Here is a 24,796-nt window from a genome sequence, read left to right as displayed (position 1 = left end):
TTACATACAAGTCAATTGACCACCTAGCGATGACTACAAGCACTGGAGCGAGCCGAAGGCGCGCCACCGTCATCACCCCTCCTTCACTGGATTCGGACAAAACCCAATGTAGTAGACAGTCGGGAAGTCGTCGTGCTAAGGCCCCACAGGACCAGCGCACCAGAACAACAATCGTCGCGGATAAAGAGACGTGTAGATCAGAATAATCCAACCTGTAGACACACGAACATAAAAGCACCAAGATTGGATCCATTGAGATCCACCGAAGACCGACACCAACCGAATCCCACGAGATTCGCCAGAGACACACCTCCACATGCCTTCAGACTATTTTGTACGCACCGTCAGAATGGGGACTAGGCAGGGAAGACCTTATTCCAACTATAGGGAGTTGTCACCGTCCTGCCTTCCTGAGTAGGACACAAACCCCAATCAACTAAAAAGGAGCTCAAAACAAAGTAGGAGCCCTTCCACCGCCCGAGGTCCACCGCGCCTCCATGGCCCTAAGGCCACCAAAGACAAGGCAGATCAGCGGCGGCGCCGGTGAGAGGCGAGAACACCCTCATCTTGGGGAACGAGATCTTGTGACTTAGATCGATCTACTGCAGAGGGAAGTAGTACGCCCTGGGCCGTCCGTTGGTGATCTAACGGCATTCGCTGGTGGAGTACAACAAAGCGCTCTTTCGTTCGTGCCCACACGAACACAAGCGGCCCAATCCTACGCCATCCACCGATTCATCGCTCGCTTGAGCTCTCGTCTCGCTTGTAAAAAAAACTCTCGCCTCGCCTTAGGTTAGCCGTCGGGGACGAGCAGCTCCGGCAAGACGCGAGTTCGCCTAGCCGTGGAGGAGGCGGAGCTAGCCTCTGCCCCGTCCAGGGTGTGACGCCGCCTAGCCGCGGAGGCAACTGTGCCTCAGAGCGAGACGCGATGCCTCGGAGCCGTCGAGGCCATGGAGCTGCGGATCCGGCGCCGTCGAGGCCGTGGAGCTGCGGAGCCGGCGCCGTCAACGCCGCCGAGCTGCCGAGGCCACGAAGCCAACGCCGTCAAGGCTTCTGCGGGCCATCTGCTCGGCTGCTTGCATTTGGTCTTGCTGTACGAAATTTTTCAGAGTAAAAACAGAAAAGCTCTGTATGACTGAACTAGTGTTCTACTCTGTTGTAGTTCTGCTGTAAAAGCTCTGTTGTTACTCTAGTTCTGCTGAATTGATCAGATTTGAATGGTACTTGTACATGTGCAGAGTTGAACAGACTTAGTAAATGGCAAATGCTCATGCTTTCTTGAATGTTTGTTATGACTGAAAAATAGTTCGAGTAAACTACTTGTGCCTATGCAGAAAAGAACAAACAATTTGTGTGTGTGCGCAGAATCGAACAGAGCTGAACTGAGCGCAACTGGTAGGCAACTTAAATGTGCAGAATTGAGCAGAACTGGAGTATGACTAAAAGTATTGAAGAAGGAATTCTGGAAGAGAACAAGCCAAGTTCTTTTTCGTTTCACACTTTTTGTTTCGGTATCTTTTTTCTTTAGGCATGCATTAGCCAACAAGTCAGAAAGGTGTTTATGTAATACTTGTTTCTTCATTCTCCTCTTTTTTCTTCTCTTCATTCTTCTCCTTTTTCTTCTCTTCATTCTTCTCATTACCCTTCTCTTCATGTAGATGTTTGACAGCATTCGGCATAATGTGAAAGGGACCAACAGGTATTAGGTGTTAAGGAAATAGAAAAATAACATGAACATTAGACTTGTGGAAGTGTATAGAAAATATTGGGAGTAATACCTTTGGAAAAAGATTATTACAAGAGAATAAGCAAACAGTAGTGGTGATTGGGACCAATAGGTATTAGGTGCTAAGGAAATTCTACAAAATACAGAACATGGTAATGAGTCATAAGTATTACTCCATGCCTTGGAAATAATCGCATGACAGGACAACAATGTATCTCTTGAATCTACAGATTTCACTACTATGCAGGGAATCTACAGATTTCACTACTATGCAGGGTATCTACAGATTTCACTACTATGCAGGGAATCACTACAGATTTCACACTGTATCGAACTTCAGGAGGACAAGAAAAAAAATCAGGAAAAATTACTTATTGGAATTAGAATCATGGTGTGCTGTGTTAGCCTTGTTTTCCACCTCAGTTGCTTCTTTCATCAGAAAAAGGGGTTCCTGATCAGAGTTCAGCAGGCTGCTCTTCCATGAGAAAAAGGAAAAATTGATCAAGTTCTAAAATAATGGGATGGTGGAACGTCGATCAATTTTGTTCATGTGTTAGGCGTCGAGAGAAAGGACTGTGGAGACATACCTGAGATCGGCGAGCAGAGCAGCAGTCCCCGCCGGGCGCCAGCGATCTCCTTCCAGTGAACTTTGCCGCCGTTTCTGTAATCCTCGCGCCTTTTTCTGTGGCCTCTCGTGCCCTTTTCCCCTCCCTTGCGTCGCGTTGGGCCGCATGGACCGGTAGTTTTGCTGGCGAACTGAGCAACAGAGCCCGTTCTACGTTCCTGCCATCGGATGGCCAACGGACGGCGCATGGCGTACTACTTCCCTCTGCAGTAGATCGATCTAAGTTAGAGGATCTCGTTCCATCTTGGGAGGAGTTTCTCGCGAGGAGAGCTAGATGCGATCTGATGTTGATGTTGAATATGCCCCCAATCACACTGCCTATGTGAACAAATTCTAAAACTTTGCCTAAGCAGCTTAATAACTAGAAAAACCTAATCGATAGCCTACTACGTATACTTCTTACTTTCACTTTGACTTTCAATACCTCTCCCCTAGTGTACTCGAGAGCTTGAAGGGGAAGACAGACTAGAAGACTTCCACACCATAACTTCCTTCCTTGGTTGACTGTCTGACCTTCAAGAAACTAGACAAACTGTAATAACTCACTCACTTCACTATGATAACTATCTTTCGAACAGGACTACTACTTAAAGGCTAAAAAGACCCAACCTAAAGTTGAGACATACAACATAATTCATAAAAGTAGGCCATACATAGAACCAAACTCGCCATGTTGCCAACGAAAGTATAGGTATCCAAATTACCACCCATACGCTATAGAAGACACTACAATATAAAAAATGAACTTGTAATTCACATAAATTGAGTGTTGTGATTTTTGAATATATTCAAAATAGATAGCTTGGAAGAATATAGATGGCCAGACAAAACATACCAATAATGTGCTACACATATCACAAGGCAAAATGACATTTCCAAAACTTTGGTGTGGTAAAATGTTTTAATAGTATCCCTAGTATCAACTGATTTGAATAAGTCTCGTTCGGTGGGGGCATGCCTGGGCATCGTACAGTGTCGCTTGCAAAGCAAACCCTGGCAATTGCCCAGGGTCGCTAGGCGCTGACTCTGCTACTACTTCAAGGACGTTCACACCCTGATATGTTCACGGACAAGTCCGGACAGATGACGCTCATATACATATACTACTCGCAAACAAGTGCAACCAAATGTGAAAAGCATCGGATGTTTAAAAAGTTTCATAATTTGCAACCATCAAACAAGAAAAAGACATATGATGTCGGAATCGAATGAATCATTTCACTCCACGCCCTCTTTTCCCGCCGCATAGCGTGCAAAGATGCGGCTATGTATTTGGTGAACGTACTTCGCCACATTGTGATCTACGTCATCGGCTTTCACATACAAGACCTTAGACTCCTCGCACATTTGCTTGACAACAAGATTCTTCTCCTTGAGGCTCTTCTTTTCTTGCATGCCCATGAACACTTTAAATCTCCCCTCCTTCTTTTCCTCTTCGAGCTCATTATGCTTGTCACTTACCTCCTCCTTCTTCTTCGCCATGTCATCCCATGTGTTCGTCATCTTGGTCGCCGCTCCATTGGGCTTCTCATTCTCATTCTCCCATTTCTTCTTCCTCGACCTTGGCACACGGGTGGCTGGTGGGAGCCTTGTTCCAACTCCACCACTTGTTTCACCAACTCCACCCTCTTTTTCGTCAGCGGTCTTGAGTGACTTGTCTATGTCACTCCACTTGTTTTGGTCATTCAACTTGGTCCAACAAATGATGCATCGTGAATGGCTTTCCCTCGTTCTTTTTTTTACAACACCACCGCGAGGCTGAGGTTTTGCAAAGCAATACAATCACATTATCACCACAATGCAATGTAGAGGAAAACGATCACATGCTCAACACACAGAGCAAAACTTATGAGCATGTGGAGTACCACGCCACTTGGTATCAGGTTTTTCATTTGTGAATATGCACCACCAAACTTGTTAATGTACTCTTGAATAGCGTGCCACTAATGGCCGTCATTCGGTGAGAGGCAAGGTGCAAGAATGCTTAGGCCTTCTACAATGCAAGGTGCTTAGAAAAATAAGCCAATTTTTGTAACCATTCATGCTTATTTATAGAGCTTACACACTTAATTAGGCACCCCTTATGTAGAGATAAACATTGGTGCTCGAGAAAAACTCGGTTTATTTTACCAAACCTTGTGCAGTGCAAGGTGCCTAGGAGATGTGCTTAGAGAAATAAATTAGTTTTTTTAATGTGCTTCATTGCAAAGGGTAAATGCTTAGTTAGGCACCCCTTCTTTAGAGATAAACCGGATGTTTAAGAAAAAATAATTTATTTTACTAAGCACCTCCCTAAGCATCTTTCATTGTAAGGCCTCAGGAAAACTCCAACGAGCTGGCCGAAACAGACATAAGATTTGTCCGTTTAGGTGACCAAACGGGCAGGCGTCAAACCCCTGTCAGCCCTTACCTGGCTGCAACAAGGGGATGACCCATTTGGTCCTCCCGTGTCTTTTTTTCAATATTTAGCATATTTCCATCAAAATGAGATAACAAACATATTTAGTAAAAAATATAGCATTTTTCCATAGTACCAAGAGAATATTTTATGCCATGCCGGCGGTCGTGGCTGTGACAACGACCGGCTCATAGACTATCCCTAACATGAGGAGGGCATGTTGCATGAATTTGATGATAATGACCTTGGTGTCGACAACGGCACTGCAGCCTGGCAGCAGCAACGACGGTGTCTTCTTTCATCTTGAGCCTCTTCCTCCGGTTGTACTGCTCTGCCGACTCGGACGTCTCTGCTTCGGCGTGAGCTCTTTCTTCGGCTTCATCGGGGCCACAGAGCGCGCACCCCGGCGGGGACGAGGGCGGCTATGACCGGGGCGGGTGCGGTTACGTTAGCCATGGCAGCGGTGGGTGGGGGTGGAGGTGTGAGGGTTTTGTTGGGGAACATAGTAATTTCAAAAAAATTCCTACGCACCCATAGGATCATGGTGATGCATAGCAACGAGAGGGGAGAGTGTGTCCACGTACCCTCGTAGACCGAAAGCGGAAGCATTAGCACAACACGGTTGATGTAGTCGTACGTATTCACGATCCGACCGATCCAAGTACCGAACGCACGACACCTCCGAGTTCAGCACACGTTCAACTCGATGACGTCCCGCGAGCTCCGATCCAGCAAAGCTTCACCGGAGAGTTTCGTCAGCACGACGGCGTGATGACGGTGATGATGATGCTACCGACGCAGGGCTTCACCTAAGCACCGCTACGATATGATCGAGGTGGATTATGGTGGAGGGGGGCACCGCACACGGCTGGGAGAGATCAATAGATCAACTTGTGTGTGTCTAGAGGTGCCCCCTGCCCCCGTATATAAAGGAGCAAGGGGGAGGCCGGCCGGCCCCTGTAGGCGCGCCAGGAGGAGGAGTCCTCCTCCTAGTAGGAGTAGGACTCCCCTCTTTCCTACTCCTACTAGGAGGGGGAAAGGAAGGGGGAGAGGGAGAAGGAAAGGGGGCCCCCCCTCTCCTAGTCCAATTCAGACCAGAGGGGGGGCGCGCGGCCTGCCCTAGGCCAGCCCTCTTTCTCTCCACTAAGGCCCATAAGGCCCATTATTTCTCCCGGGGGGGTTCCGGTAACCCTCCGGCACTCCGGTTTTTTTCGAAACCACCCGGAACATTTCCGGTGTCCGAATATAGTCGTCCAATATATCGATCTTTACGTCTCGACCATTTCGAGACTCCTCGTCATGTCCGTGATCATATCCGGGACTCAGAACTACCTTCGGTTCATCAAAACACAAAAACTCATAATACCGATCGTCACCGAACTTTAAGCATGCGGACCCTACGGGTTCGAGAACTATGTAGACATGACCGAGACATGTCTCCGGTCAATAACCAATAGCGGAACCTGGATGCTCATATTGGCTCCCACATATTCTACGAAGATCTTTATCGGTCAAACCGCATAACAACATACGTTGTTCCCTTTGTCATCGGTATGTTACTTGCCCGAGATTCGATCGTCGGTATCTCAATACCTAGCTAAATCTCGTTACCGGCAAGTCTCTTTACTCGTTACGTAATACATCATCCCGCAACTAACTCATTAGTCACATTGCTTGCAAGGCTTATTGTGATGTGCATTACCGAGAGGGCCCAGAGATATCTCTCCGACAGTCGGAGTGACAAATCCTAATCTCGATCTATGCCAACTCAACAAATACCATCGGAGACACCTGTAGAGCACCTTTATAACCACCCAGTTACGTTGTGACGTTTGGTAGCACACAAAGTGTTCCTCCGGTAATCGGGAGTTGCATAATCTCATAGTCATAGGAACATGTATAAGTCATGAAGAAAGCAATAGCAGTAAACTAAACGATCAAGTGCTAAGCTAACGGAATGGGTCAAGTCAATCACATCATTCTCCTAATGATGTGATCCCGTTAATCAAATGACAACTCATGTCTATGGTTAGGAAACTTAACCATCTTTGATTAACGAGCTAGTCAAGTAGAGGCATACTAGTGACATTATGTTTGTCTATGTATTCACACATGTATTATGTTTCCGGTTAATACAATTCTAGTATGGATAATAAACATTTATCATGATATGAGAAAATAAATAATAACTTTATTATTGCCTCTAGGGCATATTTCCTTCAGGTTTTTAGAGAGAAAAGTATGGAGTGAAGATGTGTGCCACTAATGGGCGGGCCAAGGGAAGACAAGGCAACGTCCGTGGTGCATCCGTGCGGATGCAAACCCAACTAAATTTTGGACCGAAAATGAGTCTAAACGAACAGCAAAACAAACATCTATGTGGTGTCACCGCATTGGGCATGATTTTCATTCGCGCGGATATAAACGAACGCAGATGGACAAAATAGGTTGGCCGTTTGAGTTTGCCTTAGCACGTCCGAGGAAATCCAGATGCACGGACGCGGTGTACACGGTCCGATCGGCGCGAGGAGGATCGGGATCCGTCCGATCGATTCTCACATGTGACAAATCGCCAGTCCGCTGGTTCCCCACCAGCCAAAACCCTCGCCACCGCCGCCGGCCATCTGCGGCGACATTCTGTTGCCCGCGCCGCTGCCTTCTAAGGCATTGCCGCCGTTGTACGCCGACGCCCACACCGTGGAGTACGCCCCCCCCCCCCCCCCCAATCCTGGATGCGGTGAGTCGTGTATTCCGCCATCCTATTACTCGTGAAATACCTAGAAAGACAAATATTTAAGAACGGAGGGAGTACTTTGCAGTTTTGATTTGTCATTTAAAACACTTTTTTTTTGTTTTCTATCATTTGTTTACAGCTTTGTTCTTGCCAGAAGTTAAATTTTCTGTTTCGGTCCATTGCTTTTTGTTCATCTACAGATGGCCTAGGTTGCAGATACCACTATGCTCATAAACTTCTATTCTGTTGCTCTAGGTCGCAGATGTTTCTAAATTGCTGTTCAACTATCACAAAAGTATAAACTTTGGAGAGGATGATAGTCCTGATTCAATTCCTCAGGTGTGCCCCCTTCCACTCGAATTACCTCAGAGTTTTATTGTTCAATGTTTTTGTTCATATATTAGGAAAAGGCAAATAGTGAGCAGACACATGCGATGGAGTGTACTGGTGAATTGAAAGGACCTCTTTCCTGCAGCGATCTTGGGCGGAGAAAAAGGAAACCATCAAGGTGAATGATGCTTTCCTATTTCCATCATCAAGTTCTTTTCACAGCATTGTGGCTTTGCAGTTAAGCACCATCATTTTTCCCCAAGTATGGCAAAAACCTGAGCCAAGAATTTCATATACTAGAAATATTGTCACACATTATTAGGGTTTGACATTTGTGTATGGCATGAACAAAGAAGCCCTTTAGATTTTTCTCCTCTGCCCCTGTTAGGGTTATTTGTTGTATTTCCTTGCATGAAGCAAGCATTGTTATATTGTGCCCGAGTTTATTTTAAGTAGATCTCGTTTGATCTTAGATTTGAGAGCTATGTTTATGATGAGGATGAAGGTGATTTAGATGCTTCAAAGGATGCAGACTTCTGGCTCAATCCATGCTGCAAGTCAAAGAAGATATCTATGAAGACGGTATGGACTTAGCATGTTCACATGTTTGGATCTACTCTGCATATTCACACGCAGGCTGAAATTTTGGGTTAAATTGATTCAGCTTTGAGTCGTAAAAGGCATAGAAATTGCTTTCCTTAGAACTTATCAAATGAAACAACTATCCTGAAAATCCAAACTATTTCACGGGCTATATGAGTTTTGGCTTTTATTTTTCATACACCCCCAGACATCTATTTGGTGTTCTATTCTAGTTAACCCAATTGTGTCTCCAGATTGTCAACTCTGGGCGTACAACTGCTATCGTAAATGGGTTAGGTGGCTCACAGGATACCAAAGCAGCAGTCTCTTGCAACAAAGAAAACACATGTCTTCCTCTTATCACCGCAGAACAGTATGCACGTCGAAATGCGATTTTGTCTTCTCTGGTAGTTGCATGGTCTCCAGTTGTGCCATCACGCGGCACGACTTCATATTTGTTGAGAAATTGGTGCATTCTTGCTGTTGGCTCCAAGTCTGGGGACGTTTCATTTTGGAAAATATGCAAGCCCGAGTATTACACCATAGATGTTTGCATGGTTACCAGAGATCCAATACTCATCGGGGTTCTCAAAGCACATAATTCATGGGTTAGTGCCATCAGTTGGGAAGTTTCCTTTCCAGACTCTTCAAAGTCCTCACTACTTTTAGCAACTGGATGTTCGGATGGTGAACACAATCACGTCAATTCTTTTCCAGTCTTTCCCACTGTGTGCTTGACATGTTTTTGTTGACTTCGCTCCTTGTATAATTCATTAAATGGCAGAAGGATAATGTGTATAATGAACAATGAAGTTTGAACATGACATTTGAGCTAGTAAATAGTGCTTCAAACAAGTTCCCAGATAAGCACGAGACATGCATTTTCATGCTTCTGCCTTAAATGAAAATTCTTTATAAAGATTATTAAAAAGCTAAACTCACTACTTTACCATGTGAAACCCACTTATTGATGAAAATTATCCCCATTGGAAAATGATTTTCCTGGTCTTCAGCACCAAATATAAATTTTACCACCTCTGTTCGTAAATAGATGACATCCTAGAATGTGTGCAGTCAAACTTCCCTAACTTTGGCTCATATTATATCAAAACTTATTTTGTTTCCTCGTTGAAATTGATATTATTACATTTGTAATGAATGCAACATATGTTTTTTAGTTTGAAAAATGAAAAATATATTCATAATGTCACTAGATTTTTATCGCCGTATACATGTGAAAGAACGGTCAAAGTTGCGTATTGGAGACCATGTCCAAATTGAAAGTGTATATGCTTATTATTCCTTGTCACTCCCTAGTCCCTACATTGATGATAGTTCACTAGAAACCCTTTCATATCTCACCGTGGGAAATTATATCTTTTCAGTGTGAAGATATGGTCCGGTAATACCGAAGGATTAAATCAATGTACATATGTAAAAGAATTGCCATTTTCATTATTGGTTGAGGTATATAATAAGCATTGTCTTGTTTTTATGTTCTTCATATTTTTATTTATGCACATAATTGATGTTCGACTAGCAATTGATGAAACATCCAATGGACATGGGCCTGCATGTCTTTTCAGTTTAATGTTATTCAACTCAAAATGGTCTACTGGTCAGGTCACTACTAATTTGTCAGCACCAGTCTCGTCAGTTTCATTATCTGTACCAGCTCAGCCTCAACATGGGGTTAGTTTTAACTTGGCAATCGGAAGAGTATCCGGGTCACTGGAAACATGGATGTGGGATCCATGTAGAAACAAAATTGAGAATACCAGTGCATGTCATGCACATGATCAAGTGGTAAAGCTTCATTGCATTTCAGCATCTTTTCTCTTCAATAAAGGATCTTTTTTCTAACTTTACCTGAGGTGACAGGTTTATCGTGGGGTTTGGATGGCCATTGTTTATACAGCTGCAGCCAGGTCAGTTGAATTATCATGGCACTGTTTAGGTACAGGTTTATCATTATTTATTTTATTAGCTGTCTACCTTCGAGTAAAATCTGTTTGTTCTCTGAAGTTAACCTACTCATACTCATAGCATGTAGCTTTGCATTTTGACTAGTTGCTGATTACCTATCTGAAAGAGCTACGTTGGTGAGGTTCATTCTGTGTTTGTATACCCTCACTCGGTGACTGCATGTAACAGCAGCAATAGGTGATTTTCACATCAAGTCGTACATTTTCTGTCTATATTTTTCATGAGGCCACAAATTCACAATTGCTTCAATCGGATTCTAGATCTTTCCATGCAGTTCGAATTGACCCAAAGTACAAGTTTGAAGTTTCCATTTGTTCCAGATCTTCAATACTGGAATTAACAAACTTGCTACTTTTCCCTAAAAAAAAACACTTGCTACTAAGGCCCCGCTTGGAATGGGGGTAAATTTATACACCCGTATTACTTTTACAGGTGTATATCACCAGCCATATGTGATTTCCCACCGGAAAAGAAAACGGCCAATTGAGGTCTGTATCTTTTACAGGTGTAAACGTGTGGAAAACGACAATCGAATCAGGCCCTAATATTGTGAGATGAGCAACAATCTCAATTGGACTTACCACATGAACATCCGTTGCCTATAACAGTACAAGCACAGCATATATTTCTCTTTTCTTGAATCCAAAAGAAATCACCAATTATTGTCCTGATTGGAACTCATCAGAGAGATGATGGACATGATTAAAGCTAATAATTTTTTGAGGATTTGGGTCAAAATGAAAACAGAGACTTGGTTCTCAATGTTATCAGCGCGTATGCCTCGCAAGTAGGCCACAATGAGAACACCAAGAGGGAGTTCTGGGACATGGTTAGGAGTGTACCGATTGGTGAGAAGCTCTTCATAGGAGGAGACCTCAATGGCCACGTGGGTACATCTAACACAGGTTTTGAAGGGGCGCATGGGGGCTTTGGCTATGACATCAGGAATCAAGAAGGAGAAGATGTCTTAAGCTTTGCTCTAGCCTACAACATGATTGTAGCTAACACCCTCTTTAGAAAGAGAGAATCACATCTGGTGACTTTTAGTAGTGGCCAACACTCTAGCCAGATTGATTTCATCCTCTCGAGAAGAGAAGATAGGCGTGCGTGCCTAGACTGTAAGGTGATACCTGGAGAGAGTGTTGTACCCCAGCATAAGCTGGTGGTTGCTGACTTCCGCTTTCGGATTCGTGTCCAGCGGGATAAGCGTGCCAAAGTCGCTAGAACGAAGTGGTGGAAGCTCAAGGGGGAGGTAGCTCGGGCGTTCAAGGAGAGGGTCATTAAGGAGGGCCCTTGGGAGGAAGGAGGGGATGCGGACAATGTGTGGATGAAGATGGCGACTTGCATTCGTAAGGTGGCCTCGGAGGAGTTTGGAGTGTCCAGGGGAAGGAGAAGCGAAGATAAGGATACCTGGTGGTGGAATGATGATATCCAGAAGACGATTAAAGAGAAGAAAGATTGCTTCAGACACCTATACCTAGATAGGAGTGCAGGCAACATAGAGAAGTACAAGATGGCGAAGAAGGCCGCAAAGCGAGTTATTGGTGAAGCAAGGGGTCGGGCATATGAGGACCTCTACCAACGGTTAGGCACGAAGGAAGGTGAAAGGGACATCTATAAGATGGCCAAGATCCGAGAGAGGAAGACGAGGGATATTGGCCAAGTCAAATGCATCAAGGACGGAGCAGGCCAACTCTTGGTGAAGGATGAGGAGATTAAGCATAGATGGCGGGAGTACTTCGACAAGCTGTTCAATGGGGAGAATAAGAGTTCTACCATTGAACTGGACGACTCCTTTGATGAGACCAACATGTGTTTTGTGCGGCGAATCCAGGAGTCTGAGGTCAAGGAGGCTTTAGAAAGGATGAAAGGAGGCAAGGCGATGGGCCCTGATTGTATCCCCATTGAGGTGTGGAAAGGTCTCGGGGACACAGCGATAGTATGGCTAACCAAGCTTTTCAACCTCATTTTTCGGGCAAACAAGATGCCAGAAGAATGGAGACGGAGTATATTAGTACCAATCTTCAAGAACAAGGGGGATGTTCAGAGTTGTACTAATTACCGTGGAATTAAGCTGATGAGCCATACAATGAAGCTATGGGAGAGAGTCATTGAGCACCGCTTAAGAAGAATGACAAGCGTGACCAAAAATCAGTTTGGTTTCATGCCTGGGAGGTCGACCATGGAAGCCATTTTCTTGGTACGACAACTTATGGAGAGATATAGGGAGCAAAAGAAGGACTTGCATATGGTGTTCATTGACTTGGAGAAGGCCTATGATAAGATACCACGGAATGTCATGTGGTGGGCCTTGGAGAAACACAAAGTCCCAGCAAAGTACATTACCCTCATCAAGGACATGTACGATAATGTTGTGACAAGTGTTCGAACAAGTGATGTCGACACTAATGACTTCCCGATTAAGATAGGACTGCATCAGGGGTCAGTTTTGAGCCCTTATCTTTTTGCATTGGTGATGGATGAGGTCACAAGGGATATACAAGGAGATATCCCATGGTGTATGCTCTTTGCGGATGATGTGTTGCTAGTTGACGATAGTCGGACAGGGGTAAATAGGAAGTTAGAGTTATGGAGACAAACCTTGGAATCGAAAGGGTTTAGGCTTAGTAGAACTAAAACCGAGTACATGATGTGCAGTTTCAGTACTACTAGGTGTGAGGAGGAGGAGGTTAGCCTTGATGGCCAGGTGGTTCCCCAGAAGGACACCTTTCGGTATTTGGGGTCAATGCTGCAGGGGGATGGGGGTATTGATGAAGATGTGAACCATCGAATCAAAGCCGGATGGATGAAGTGGTGCCAAGCTTCTGGCATTCTCTGTGACAAGAGAGTGCCACAAAAGCTAAAAGGCAAGTTCTACAGGACGGCGCTTCGACCCGCAATGTTGTATGGCGCTGAGTGTTGGCCGACTAAAAGGCGACATGTTCAACAGTTAGGTGTGGCGGAGATGCGTATGTTGAGATGGATGTGTGGCCACACGAGGAAGGATCGAGTCTGGAATGATGATATACGAGATAGAGTTGGGGTAGCACCAATTGAAGAGAAGCTTGTCCAACATCGTCTGAGATGGTTTGGGCATATTCAGCGCAGGCCTCCAGAAGCTCCAGTGCATAGCGGACGGCTAAAGCGTGCGGAGAATGTCGAGAGAGGGCGGGGTAGACCGAATTTGACATGGGAGGAGTCCGTTAAGAGAGACCTGAAGGATTGGAGTATCACCAAAGAGCTAGCTATGGATAGGGGTGCGTGGAAGCTTGCTATCCATGTGCCAGAGCCATGAGTTGGTTGCGAGATCTTATGGGTTTCACCTCTAGCTTACCCCAACTTGTTTGGGACTAAAGGCTTTGTTGTTGTTGTTGTTGTTGTTGGTCAAAATGAAAACAGAGCAGGGGCCTATGGTCAAAAAATCCCTCAAGCGGGAAGCTAGTCGACCACTTGACCTTGTTATGGCTAAAATGACCACTATCCTGACCCGTTAACAATTAATTTATTGTACCAGTAATGCTGATGGCCATCAGGCCATGTGCCCATCTGCTGGGACAATACCTTTTGACACTATCAAGCTGAGCTTTCTTGTGTAATAATTACTGAAAAATTACAGTTCTAGGTATCTGGTGCAGTTGTTGCAGTTTTAGCATATGTGCTTTGTTCATTACTTAAACCCTGTTTTTCATGCTAATGCATAATATTTTCTTCTTTATATCAGGATAATTCTGCACACTGTTGGATTTTCGAGAAACAGAAACTTGAAGAAATTCCCGTGCACACAAATTTTCAGGAGCTAAAAGAGTCAACAGATGTAAGAAAATCAGCATCCTCTAATCCCTCTTTTTTCTCTGAATGTGTGTTTTATTCTTTCTGATTGGCATATGCAATGTGCATGCAGCTATCAGAAGTATCTGATCAATGCTTTGGACTTTCAATTGCACCAGGACAACTAATGGTTGCTGTGGTATGTTGTAGGTCTTTTCTTATATACATTTGTTGCTCAACTGCACAATTTTGTACTTGAGCTTCTATACATATACGTGAGTACAAATTGATGAACATTGTTTCCTTCAGGTCCGCACTTTGGATCCAAATCTGTTAGATCAGATGTATCAAGCCAGGTAATTTTGCTTACAGTTCACTGAAAAGTACTCAGGTGTTTTTGTAAAAATCTTCATACAATTGTCACATTTTTAAGATAACATTAGGGAATGCTTAGTTGCTTGTAACAATTTTTAATGTATAAAACAGGACACAAAAAGCAGTGGTTGAGTTCATTTGGATTGGTGGTCAGTTCCTTGGTCTTCCACTAGACAAGGGCATTTATATCTGCAGTCCACAATCTGGCACTAACTTCTTATGGTGGGGATCCAACATAGTTTGGTCATTGAAGAAATATGAAAATGGTGAACGAGGACTGATCTTATGGGATATCATAGTTGCGCTACAAGTGCTAAAGAAATCCGCACCGACCTTTCTGGAAACGTTAATGCATAAATGGGTCCCAAGTCTGCTTTCATATGATCAGTGTGATTCTATCATTATCTCGCATCGTTCGAGAAATTACATGATATCCAAGGCCAGCTTGCGGAAGTTACACTTGCTGAATATCGTTTGTAGGAAAGTAATGCTTAGCGACCATCTGCAGTATTCTCCTGGTGGAGAAGAGGGTAACAATGCGGCAACTGATTTATGGACCAATCTTCTAGTGAGTAGCGAAACAGAGCTGCTGGAGAGGCTTTTGGCTTTCACTTTTGCTGCTGTCTTGGGTCGAATATCATATTTGCGGAAGGGTGTCTCTAATGACAACCGGTGGTTTCCTGTTGGTATTGCCCAGATGGATTCTTGGGTATCTATGAATAGTGGAGAAGTGCACAATGAGCTCAAGTCTCTGAAATCGAGGATCAAAGACTTAGGAAGCAGGTATTCGTTTTGCCAAGTTAATCGACTATCCTCCCTTTAGCCAGTTTCACTCCTGAAAGGACATAAAACATGCATACTTTTTTCAATAGCTTACTAAAACCAAAATTTGGATGTCGCGTGTTTCTAAAACTGTTCTCCTCTCGCAGGATCGACTCGGTGTGTGAATATTCGGTTGAAGAAACCTGCCCCTACTGCTCTGCGCCAGTGCCCTTCGAGTCACCTGAAGCAGCCTTGTGCGGGAGCGGGGTTCCTGATACGGTCCCAGCTGAAAGGCACAGGCTGTCGAGGTGCGCAGCGTCGATGCGCCTATGCTCCGTCCTGCAACCAGCCTGGCACTGCGCATGTTGCGGAGGAATGGTTGAGAAACTGGTGCCGGAGGCCTTCTTCACCATGACGGCATCCCCTCTGGATGCTGACAATGACAGTGAATCGCTTTGCTTATCGTCACCTGCCGTTCCACTTTGCCCCTTCTGCGGCATAGTGCTGCAGAGGTCGGCACCGGCGTTCCTGCTCTCCGTCTCCCCGTTGTAGAAGCTAGTGGGACTCCCCAGTTCCAAGTGTTACATCCAGTTCTTCTTCCTTTGCAGTAGTGTGCGCCTGTTGTTAGTAGACGCTGCTTGTAGTCTGCGGCGAAACAAGTGTGGATTTAAGTAACAGTATGGTGACATGTTCCTCGTGTAGCCCCTCATAGTACTGCTAGGCAATAAAGCATATATCGAGATTTTTTCTTATGATAAATACTCCGCCATGGCTCGGCTGCGTGCATGCACGCCCCCGTCATTCCTCGACGGCCACCGCCAACTTAACTGGAAAAATGGAAAACCAGCCAAGGCATAGCTTTCGGCACGGGAACTTTCTGTTTTGCCTGCCTAAACGGAACGCGGGGGCCGTTGAGCCGTACTGGTCCGACCCAGGAAGCTTCCCCGCGTCGATCACATCATTCCCATATCAACCCCCATAATCTCCGGACGCCTGGCCAAGTGAGAAAACCACCCAGTCCCTCCTCGGCCTTTCCGATTCTTGATCGCCCTTTGCCCTAGCTACCTCTCCCAGATGAGATAACCGATCTCGGTAATGGTATCCGCCCCTCCCATTCGATCATCATCAGGTTGGCATTCGTCCAGCTGCAGCTGCAATACGATCCAGGAGGAGGAGGAGGAGAGGGGGCTGCGATGGTGAAGGACACCGCGTACTACGACACCTTGGGGGTCAGCACCGACGCCCCCGCCGCCGAGATCAAGAAGGCGTATTACCTCAAGGTGCGTAGTAACCGATCCTTGATGAGCGATCGGATGCTGACGGCTCCTGAATTAACTGCGCTGGCGATGTTTGGGTTTCTACAGGCCAAGCTGGTTCACCCGGATAAGAATCCCGGGAACCCTGATGCCGCGCGCAAGTTTCAGGTACATTTTCAGGCTTCTGTTCAATTGCGTCGTGTGTTCCGCCCCCCATACCCCTGTTACTGGATTCAGGAATGCAGAGCGGAAAAAGAAGAAGAGATTTTCCCTCTGGTAGTTTGGTTACATTTTCTGTCCATGGTAGTACTGTTTTATTTCATAGTAATAGAATTATTTATATTGCACGAATTCCAGTTATGTTAAAAAAAAAGTCTTCATAATCTCATCGCCGCAGCCATTATCTTTGTAGACTTTAGAGGATAGTTACTACCTCGCCACAAATACTGATTTAAATCGGTTACTGTTGCAAGGAATTAGGTGAGGCCTATCAAGTCCTAAGTGATCCTGCGAAAAGGGAATCTTATGATAAGCATGGAAAAGAAGGTCTATCTCAGTAAGTCCTGTACCATTTGTTTATATCATATGTACCTGTATTTTGAGATATGATAAAGCTCAACACCTTTTTTGGTATATATAACAGAGAACAAACCAAGTTGCACGTGCATTTTATTATCCTACTGTCAAGACTTTTAGTTGAAGCTGCCACTGAATTTTGACGACGACATTTCAGGGATAACATGATTGATCCAACTGCTGTCTTTGGGATGCTTTTTGGGAGCGACTATTTTGAAGATTATGTTGGTCAGCTTGCACTGGCATCCGTGGCTTCTGTGGAGAGTGAGGAAGATTCGGATACTCCAGAGGCAAGGGCAAGGGTTCAAGAGAAAATAAAGGTATACTGCTCCCATAATAGTTAGTCACCTCAGAGTCAGCAGCTGATGCCCGACACCAGCACCATAATAGCTCCTCTGGATTGCAGGCCATGCAAACGGAAAGAGAGCAGAAACTTATCCTGAGCCTTAAGAATCGAATTCAACCATACGTCGATGGAAAGCACAAGGAATTTGGTGATTGGGCAAGTGCAGAAGCTGAACGCTTGTCTCAAGCCGGTATCCCCATTTTCTTAGAAGCGTAGGAATTTCATTCAAAGTTGTGTGGCTCCACATATGCTCATTTTGATATATTTATTTTGATTCCTTTGTGTTTCTGCTGTTTAAAAAGTGCTTCTAGGACACTTAATTGCTTATTAAGTATGTTGCATGACATCCAGAAGGCTCACTTCCATTCTTTATGAACATGACACACATTCCACTAGAGCTTCTCATGGGGTTCATTTGTGTCAAATAATATTTCAGCTTTTGGTGAGGCTATGCTCCACACCATTGGCTACATATATGTTCGACAAGCAGCAAGAGAACTTGGAAAAAGCAAAATGTATATGGGCGTGCCATTCATTGCTGAGTGGGTAAGAGACAAGGGCCACCATGTAAAGTCACAGGTTAATGCAGCTTCAGGTACATCTCAGTATGTTATTTTACTTTGGTCAATTTACTTTCTTTGTGTTAACAATGAGCCTGATCCTATGACAAGCTCTATTATAGGTGCAATTGCTCTGATACAATTACAAGAGGGGATGAAAAAGATTGAGGATGGTGACAACAAGGAAGAGCAGATACTGAAGAGTATTGAGGAGAAAAAGGGTGCCATGCTTAATTCTTTGTGGAAAATTAATGTGGTTGACATTGAGTCAACGCTATGGCGTGTCTGTCGAGCAGTAAGCACTGTTCATATATGTTCGTCCAAGATTTTTACAGTAGCATGCACGTGTGCTTATATTTGCATATTCATCATGTTCATGTGTAGACAATAAATACTCTTGGCAGCTATTTCACGTTATCGTGATTTACTTCTTTGTCTAGTTTTTGAGAGAGAATGCTGTCTCCAAAGATGTTCTCACGTTGCGAGCAAAAGGACTGAAAAAGCTGGGGACAATATTCCAAGTAAGTTACTTTAACCTTGTTACTTCTCCGGGTAGTGTGTTCGGACAGAAATTACAAGCTAATCCAAGTAAAAAAAATCTCTTTTTTTTTGTACTGCTTTGAGAGTTAATTTTTCTGAGTAATCCATGGATGGACATATGAAGTGGAACCGTCGAAACCACCCCCTGCGTAAAAACTGCTTGGATGGTATACGTAAATCCTCCTGGATATACAAGTGAAAGGAAGTTGATATTCTATAAACCTGTAAAAATTTCAAGGTCAAACCCAATTTCATTTGATAATAAATATGAAAAAAGCACAAGGTAGAAAAATGAACTTTGTTGTTCCGGGTCCGAGCAAACCCTCTCGTTGCTCGCCTAGCATCCTCGGTGACACCTAATTGTGTATGCCGCCTAGAGGACTGCACCCTGTAATTTCTCCTCTTCTATCAATGCAAAGATACGCATCCAGCGTATTCGCGGAAAATAAATTCACACTATTCGTGTTGAATTGGTCCTTTTGTATGTTTTAAATGCTACTTAATCTGATTTTGAAGCTTTGCATTTTTATAGAGTATGAAATCCCATCCCCTAAATATGTTTTTGTTTATAGAATATTGAGGACATCTATACATTTTTTTTCGAAAAGGAGGATTACCCTCTGCCTTTACATCAGCATGATGCACACAACCACAACCATCTTTATTAATTATTAAATGAATACAAGGATCAACCCGAAGCAACCTTCTAGGCGAACAAAGCGGCTACGCCTACAAGTGCCCAGATGTGCCCTGTCCGCATAACAGACACAGTCTAATCCAATGGCCTTAAGACCATCCGGTCTAGGGATCCCATAACGTGCACCGCCTGCGCATGCTCTAGGATACGTCGCTGCCATCTTCCGCCATCCCGTCTTCAGGAGGAACCACCACAAAGATCCTGCTAGTCCCATCGGCCGTCGATGTCACCACGACACCAGACAACGCCACCAGCCTACGTGCATCGATCAAATCGCGTCCAACACTAAGACTCCACCGCTCCACGCCGCCGAGACCCACCATCTTCAATGCGGTCGATGTAACACCGCTCCACCCATGGCCTCCCAAGTGAACCACTTCTCCAAGACGATGCCTCCAGGAGGGAGAACGGCACCAAAGTCTCTGTCATCATCTAATTTCGGGAGACCCAGATCTAGGGTTTCCCCCGGAATAACTGCCACCTGGAGGAAGAGGGGCACGCCATCTGCAACTGCCGATGTACCCAACCAGTGCCCACTGCCGCATAGCTCTCAGGACGACGCCTTTGAGGACACGGCGCCAAGAGCGCTGTCGCCGCTCTAGGGTTTTCACCCGAGAGATCGTGAGGTGGGAAAATGTGGGGCAAACCCGAATGACATCTCTAGGAAGAAAACGGCACCCTCGGGTGTCGTCGTTGTCGTGGCCGGCAGGAGCCGACCTAGGGATTATCCCAATCCGGACCCCCTCCTCCCGCTCCGTCCCAACCCGGTAACAGTTGTTGCCTCCGTTTCAAAATAGAATAAAATACATCACATGTGTAAGGATCAATGTAGCTTGCCTTTCAAATAAACCATTTCATAATTTTTTCACTGTTGGAAACTAGTTCAAAACTGTTTTTGTTGCTTAAAAATTATTTTTGCCTTCTACTTGCATCACTGCATGTACCTCAAGCAAACACGTGTTCAGGACTGATTTATGTGCACACGCTGGAAGTTTGGAATTGAGCATATGTGTATTGTACTACTCCCTCGTTTCAAAACAAGTGTCTCAATTTTAGTACGAGGGAGTACGTTTGGCCTTTCAGTGCTCTTCTGAATTGTATTATTAAGGGTCAACCTTATTGGTTTTTGGAGTTTATTTAGGTATCAAAATAAATGCAGAATAGTCGAGAAGCACACCATTCTTGATTTATTGGCACTACTCTTAGTTACTCCCTCCATTTTTAAATATATACAAGACCGTTTAGAGATTTCACAATGAACTATATACAGATGTATATAGACATATTTTATAGTATAGATTCACTCATTTTGCTTCATGTGTAGTCTTTAATGAAATACTTAAAAGATTTTATATTTAGGAACGGAGGGGTAACATCTAATCCTTTTAGTCCTCAGTTTTGATTTTTTACACCTGCTCCCTCCGTTCTGAATTACTTGTCGCACGTATGGATGTATCTAGATATATTTTAGTTCTAGATACATCTATTTCAGCGACGAGTAATTTGGAACGGAGGGAGTAGCTCAGTATGCTTATCTCTTAGTAGTACTAATGTTATAGGTTGCAAAATCATACTGAATAATTTGAAAGTACATGATCATTTCCCATGTAAAACCAGGGCGCGAAATCACCCTACCATCGCGAGAACAGCCTGCGTGTTGAACGTCGCACAGCGGAAGAGACGCCGTCGAACTGACCGGGACGGATCCTGTGCCACCGCCCACCGGCGGCCGAGGCTTTGCCCCAGAGCACCGTCGAGAGTCCATGGTGGTTCTTTCTTGTGATCTGTATAAACGCGATGCATCAGGTCGATTCAGGACATCTTTGTTGTGGTAGTACTAATAATATTTCAGGCACTGTTATTGATCTGATCAGAAAAATGTCAGCAAGTATAGATATGGCTGCGACCTGAACTCGAACAGATGGCATGTATACTCCAACATAATGCGTACAATCAACTTCGGATATTTTGGGATGTGCTCTTTCACTGTTCAGCTGGTGCTTCCTCCCAGGTCGGCCCAAAACGTGGCACGCCCTCAGAATACGTGTCGTTCTCCTCAGGTAGACGGTGAACTCGTGGCGGCATGCATGCACACGTGGCGTCCCTGCCCTTATCGCTCTACCGAGTTGCTCCTCGTACTTATACGTGGTGTCGTGGACCATGGTGGCACACTGAAGCCACCGACCCAAATTGTGAGAGCATCTAATGGCGGACTACGGTGGGGAGTACGGGCACCCGTACCCGCGCGTCGACGAGTACGGCAACCCAGTGCCGCCGGTCGACCAGTACGGCAACCCCATCCCGAGGGAGCCGGGCCAGGTTCCGGCGTACAGCTCGGGGGGCGCCGCTCCGTCCTACGGCTCTGCCGGCGCGGTGACGTCGGCCGACTATGGCGCGGGCGTCACGCCTGGCTACGGCCAGAGAGGCGCCGTGCACCCGCACGAGAGCGTGGTAGGCGGTGCCGTTTCCCCGTCCGGCGTGGCGCACACGCACGAGGGCGCGCTAAGCGGCAGCCTCGCCCCTGGAGAGACCACGGCATACGCTTATGAGGGCATGGTCAGCAGCGGCACCGGCGACCAGATCCAGCCCACCAAAGAGGGGCACACGACGCTGGGCGAGACTTTGCGTCGCTCCTCCAGCTCTAGCTCCAGCTCGGTACTTACATTTTTCGCTCGTTTAATTTGTTCGGCATGTGGGGCTTTATTTGGTCATAGGACGGCACATACTAGTTGCCGTCCTAGTTGACTCACTGACTTGCTAATGAGTTACGTGTGGTGCAGTCGTCCGAGGATGACGGGCAGGGCGGGAGGCAGAGGAAGAAGAAGAGCATGAAGGAGAAGATAAAGGAGAAGCTCCCGGGCAGCCACAAGCAGGAGGAGCACAAGGCCGGGCACGCAATGCCGCCGGCTGGGACTGGGACGCACGAGAAGAAGGGCATCATGGAGAAGATCAAGGAGAAGCTCCCTGGACACCACTGAGCAACGTCGACATCTGCGCGCCTCAGTTGACACGGATTCGCTTCTTGGACCATGTATGACCTAAATGATCACTCGCTGGTGTATAATGAGCTCGCTAGCCTTCTGTATAATGATCAAGGGTATTTCCTTCTGCCTTCTTCGTGTGTGATCGGTGTTGATAGTTGTACGAGCTAGATTTGGGGTCATTCGAGTTGGTGTATGGCTAATGTCTGTGCTACCGGACAAGTCAAAGTTCTTTCCTTCCTCACAATAGAAGTCTTTCCTCCTGCCTCCGTCGCCGCGGCCGCTCCGCCTCACCTCTGACCTCCTTTGGGCCATGGAGGTGCAGGGGACCTCGGCTCCTAGCCAGCGGGAGGACCTGGTCTTGTTCTTGCTAGGTTCATTGTCTTGGATTGGATGGGGCTGTGTGGCGACGGTGATGTTTCAAAGTAGGAATATTGTCTTTCATGTTCTATCCCCGTTTCGATTTTGATTGTGCGTCTCCTCAGAGCATGTGGAGGCGTCTCTTCGTCGAGTCTCATGCTTCACTGAAGAGCGTGTGGAGTTGTGGCGTGTGGAGTCTCTGTCGGGTCTTGTGGGATTCGGTTGTCGGGTCTTATGGGATTCGGTCGGTACTAGTTTTCAGTCTCTGTCGGGTCTTATGGGATTCGGTTGTCGGGTCTTATGGGATTCGGTCGGTACTAGTTTTCAGTGGGCCTGTTTGGATCTGGTCGTTTGTCTTTTACCTGTTTACAGGTTTCATCCTTTCAATCTACAATTTTCTTAATTGGCGATGATCTTTCCTAATGCGGTGGGACTATGGGCTTAGCACGACGGTTTTCTAATTATTTACTACACATGACGGTTTTCTAATTATTTACTACAACAAAATTTGCCTGACTCTGATAAAAAAGGAGCGATGATGGGGCGCGTAGTATTGGTAGTCTTCGCTAGATGGTGCATGAATCTGCTTGTAATTTTCATTATCTTCGATGTTTCTTGTATTGCGAATGTATAGATTGTAAGTTCTCTAAAAAAAGGTGTCTCATGTAGTGCTTTTCTAAAAAACATAATGCCTCTATACTACTATATCTTTCTCAAAATAGCTTTTTTCTACACATAATGCCTCTATACTACTACATATATCTCGAAATATAAGACGTTTCTCAGTCTACAACAGAGGGAGTAGTATGTAGGGGCTGGAATTTGAGGCTCCAGGACGAACCTTAAACTTTGAAAAAATCAACTACGGAGTGAGTTAAGAACATATTTCCTTTACTAAAGTTGAGTCATTTATTTTAAAACGGAAGGAGTATATAAAAGGCTAAATTTAGAAGATATTCGATCGTGCGTGCTTGGATTTAATGAAGAGGCATTTTCGCTCCGTCGGTGATATATATCGATCGTTGTGAGCCATATCGTCTCGATCACCTACACAAACACTCCTCCAAGGGGTCGCTGAGCGATATCTCTCGATCACCTATACTTAGTAAGTATAGACTATTTTTAGAGTTTGTATGTGTGAAGAAATAAAGTTAGGGTTGGTTTCGGACCCCTTTTTAAGGGGTCATGAAATCCCACCCCCAAATCCATATATATAGCCTTTATGGTATCGTTTAGACTTTAAATTTTGTTTAGATTAAATTTCTTCATAGTTGCAACTTCACGTATTTTGTTTGTGTTCAACAATCAGACAATGACGTCACATAACCTCACATTTATTAATAAAGCTTTTTTTTATATTCGTAATATCTGGATTGTAATTTCCGTTTCTTGCATGTTCTTTGTTTGCGTGGAGGAAACAAATCCTCGTGGTCAGGTTGATCGTGTTCCGGCGTGGTCAATAACCTCTCGGAGTTGGTTTAGCGATAGCTAAGGCGACGTCCTCGCACGATTGTAGTCGAATTGTCAAAGTTTACTTCACAAAAACGATAGCCAACATCTCATCGAAAGACGGGACACCTTTGCCTCTATCAAAATGAAACCACTAAAAAAAACTACACGAGCGCTCCGAGCGGCCGGCCCAATAACTGCATTTTCCTTCCTGTTGAGCGGTTGATTCATTTTCCAGAAGCTTCTGGTTGTTCTTTTTTCTTTTCTTCGTGCTTTCTCATCCTTTTTGTTTTAAATCTCTTTTTTTATTTGATCTGTCATTTTGCTTGATTTTCCTTTTCATTTTACTAATAAATTCATTAATAATTTTGACAAATTTACAAATAATTTAAATTCGTGAATATTTTTTATGTTTATAATATTTTTCTGAATACATGGACATTTTTTTAGCTTGCTAGATAACATTTTTAACCCACGAGTGAACTTTTGTTTTTTCAACATGGAATATTTTTGAAATCATCAACATTTTTTGAATTCAATGTGATTATATTTTTAACTCGCTAACACTTTTTAGTTCACGATCATTTTTTGAATTTATGAAAAAAAAAATTTCAATTTTCCTGAGTATTTTTGTAATACGTGATTTTTTTATTGACGAATATTTTTGAATTCACCGTGATAATAATTTGAATTCACGAACAAATTTTAAATTCATGTATATTTTTTAATCCATGAACATTGTTTG

At 44.7% G+C, this 24,796-nt stretch overlaps 3 protein-coding genes across 4 annotated transcripts; all 3 read left to right on the top strand.

The window, feature by feature from the left end:
• The first annotated feature begins 928 nt into the window (after positions 1-928).
• On the top strand, positions 929-15,840 carry LOC109785316 (uncharacterized). The gene is made up of 13 exons (XM_073511866.1): positions 929-1,093; positions 7,739-7,822; positions 7,888-7,991; positions 8,287-8,395; positions 8,650-9,083; positions 9,778-9,862; positions 10,019-10,201; positions 10,270-10,323; positions 14,103-14,195; positions 14,283-14,348; positions 14,459-14,505; positions 14,636-15,307; positions 15,454-15,840. Exons 1-13 carry the CDS (start codon positions 929-931, stop codon positions 15,836-15,838), a joined length of 2,481 nt encoding a protein of 826 aa, XP_073367967.1. The 3' UTR covers positions 15,839-15,840.
• A 23-nt stretch (positions 15,841-15,863) lies between these two features.
• On the top strand, positions 15,864-21,227 carry LOC109785305 (chaperone protein dnaJ 10-like). Of its 2 annotated transcripts, XM_020343902.3 has the most exons (9): positions 16,143-16,566; positions 16,651-16,710; positions 17,016-17,098; positions 17,276-17,438; positions 17,525-17,654; positions 17,901-18,059; positions 18,147-18,319; positions 18,465-18,545; positions 20,879-21,227. In XM_020343902.3, exons 1-9 carry the CDS (start codon positions 16,480-16,482, stop codon positions 20,954-20,956), a joined length of 1,014 nt encoding a protein of 337 aa, XP_020199491.1. In that variant the 5' UTR covers positions 16,143-16,479; the 3' UTR covers positions 20,957-21,227. The 2 variants fall into 2 exon arrangements, with proteins under 2 accessions (XP_045090801.1, XP_020199491.1); XM_045234866.2 differs by having other exon boundaries at positions 15,864-16,566; positions 17,901-18,319.
• A 203-nt stretch (positions 21,228-21,430) lies between these two features.
• On the top strand, positions 21,431-22,505 carry LOC109785304 (dehydrin Rab25-like). The gene is made up of 2 exons (XM_020343900.4): positions 21,431-21,916; positions 22,042-22,505. Exons 1-2 carry the CDS (start codon positions 21,467-21,469, stop codon positions 22,237-22,239), a joined length of 648 nt encoding a protein of 215 aa, XP_020199489.1. The 5' UTR covers positions 21,431-21,466; the 3' UTR covers positions 22,240-22,505.
• Positions 22,506-24,796: the final 2,291 nt, after the last annotated feature.

The sequence above is a fragment of the Aegilops tauschii genome, chromosome 3 (genome assembly GCF_002575655.3).
Source record: "Aegilops tauschii subsp. strangulata cultivar AL8/78 chromosome 3, Aet v6.0, whole genome shotgun sequence".
In the NCBI taxonomy this organism is placed as follows: Eukaryota; Viridiplantae; Streptophyta; class Magnoliopsida; order Poales; family Poaceae; genus Aegilops; species Aegilops tauschii.
Note: the sequence above shows the minus strand (reverse complement) of the source record. Positions and strands in the feature narration are given on the sequence as shown.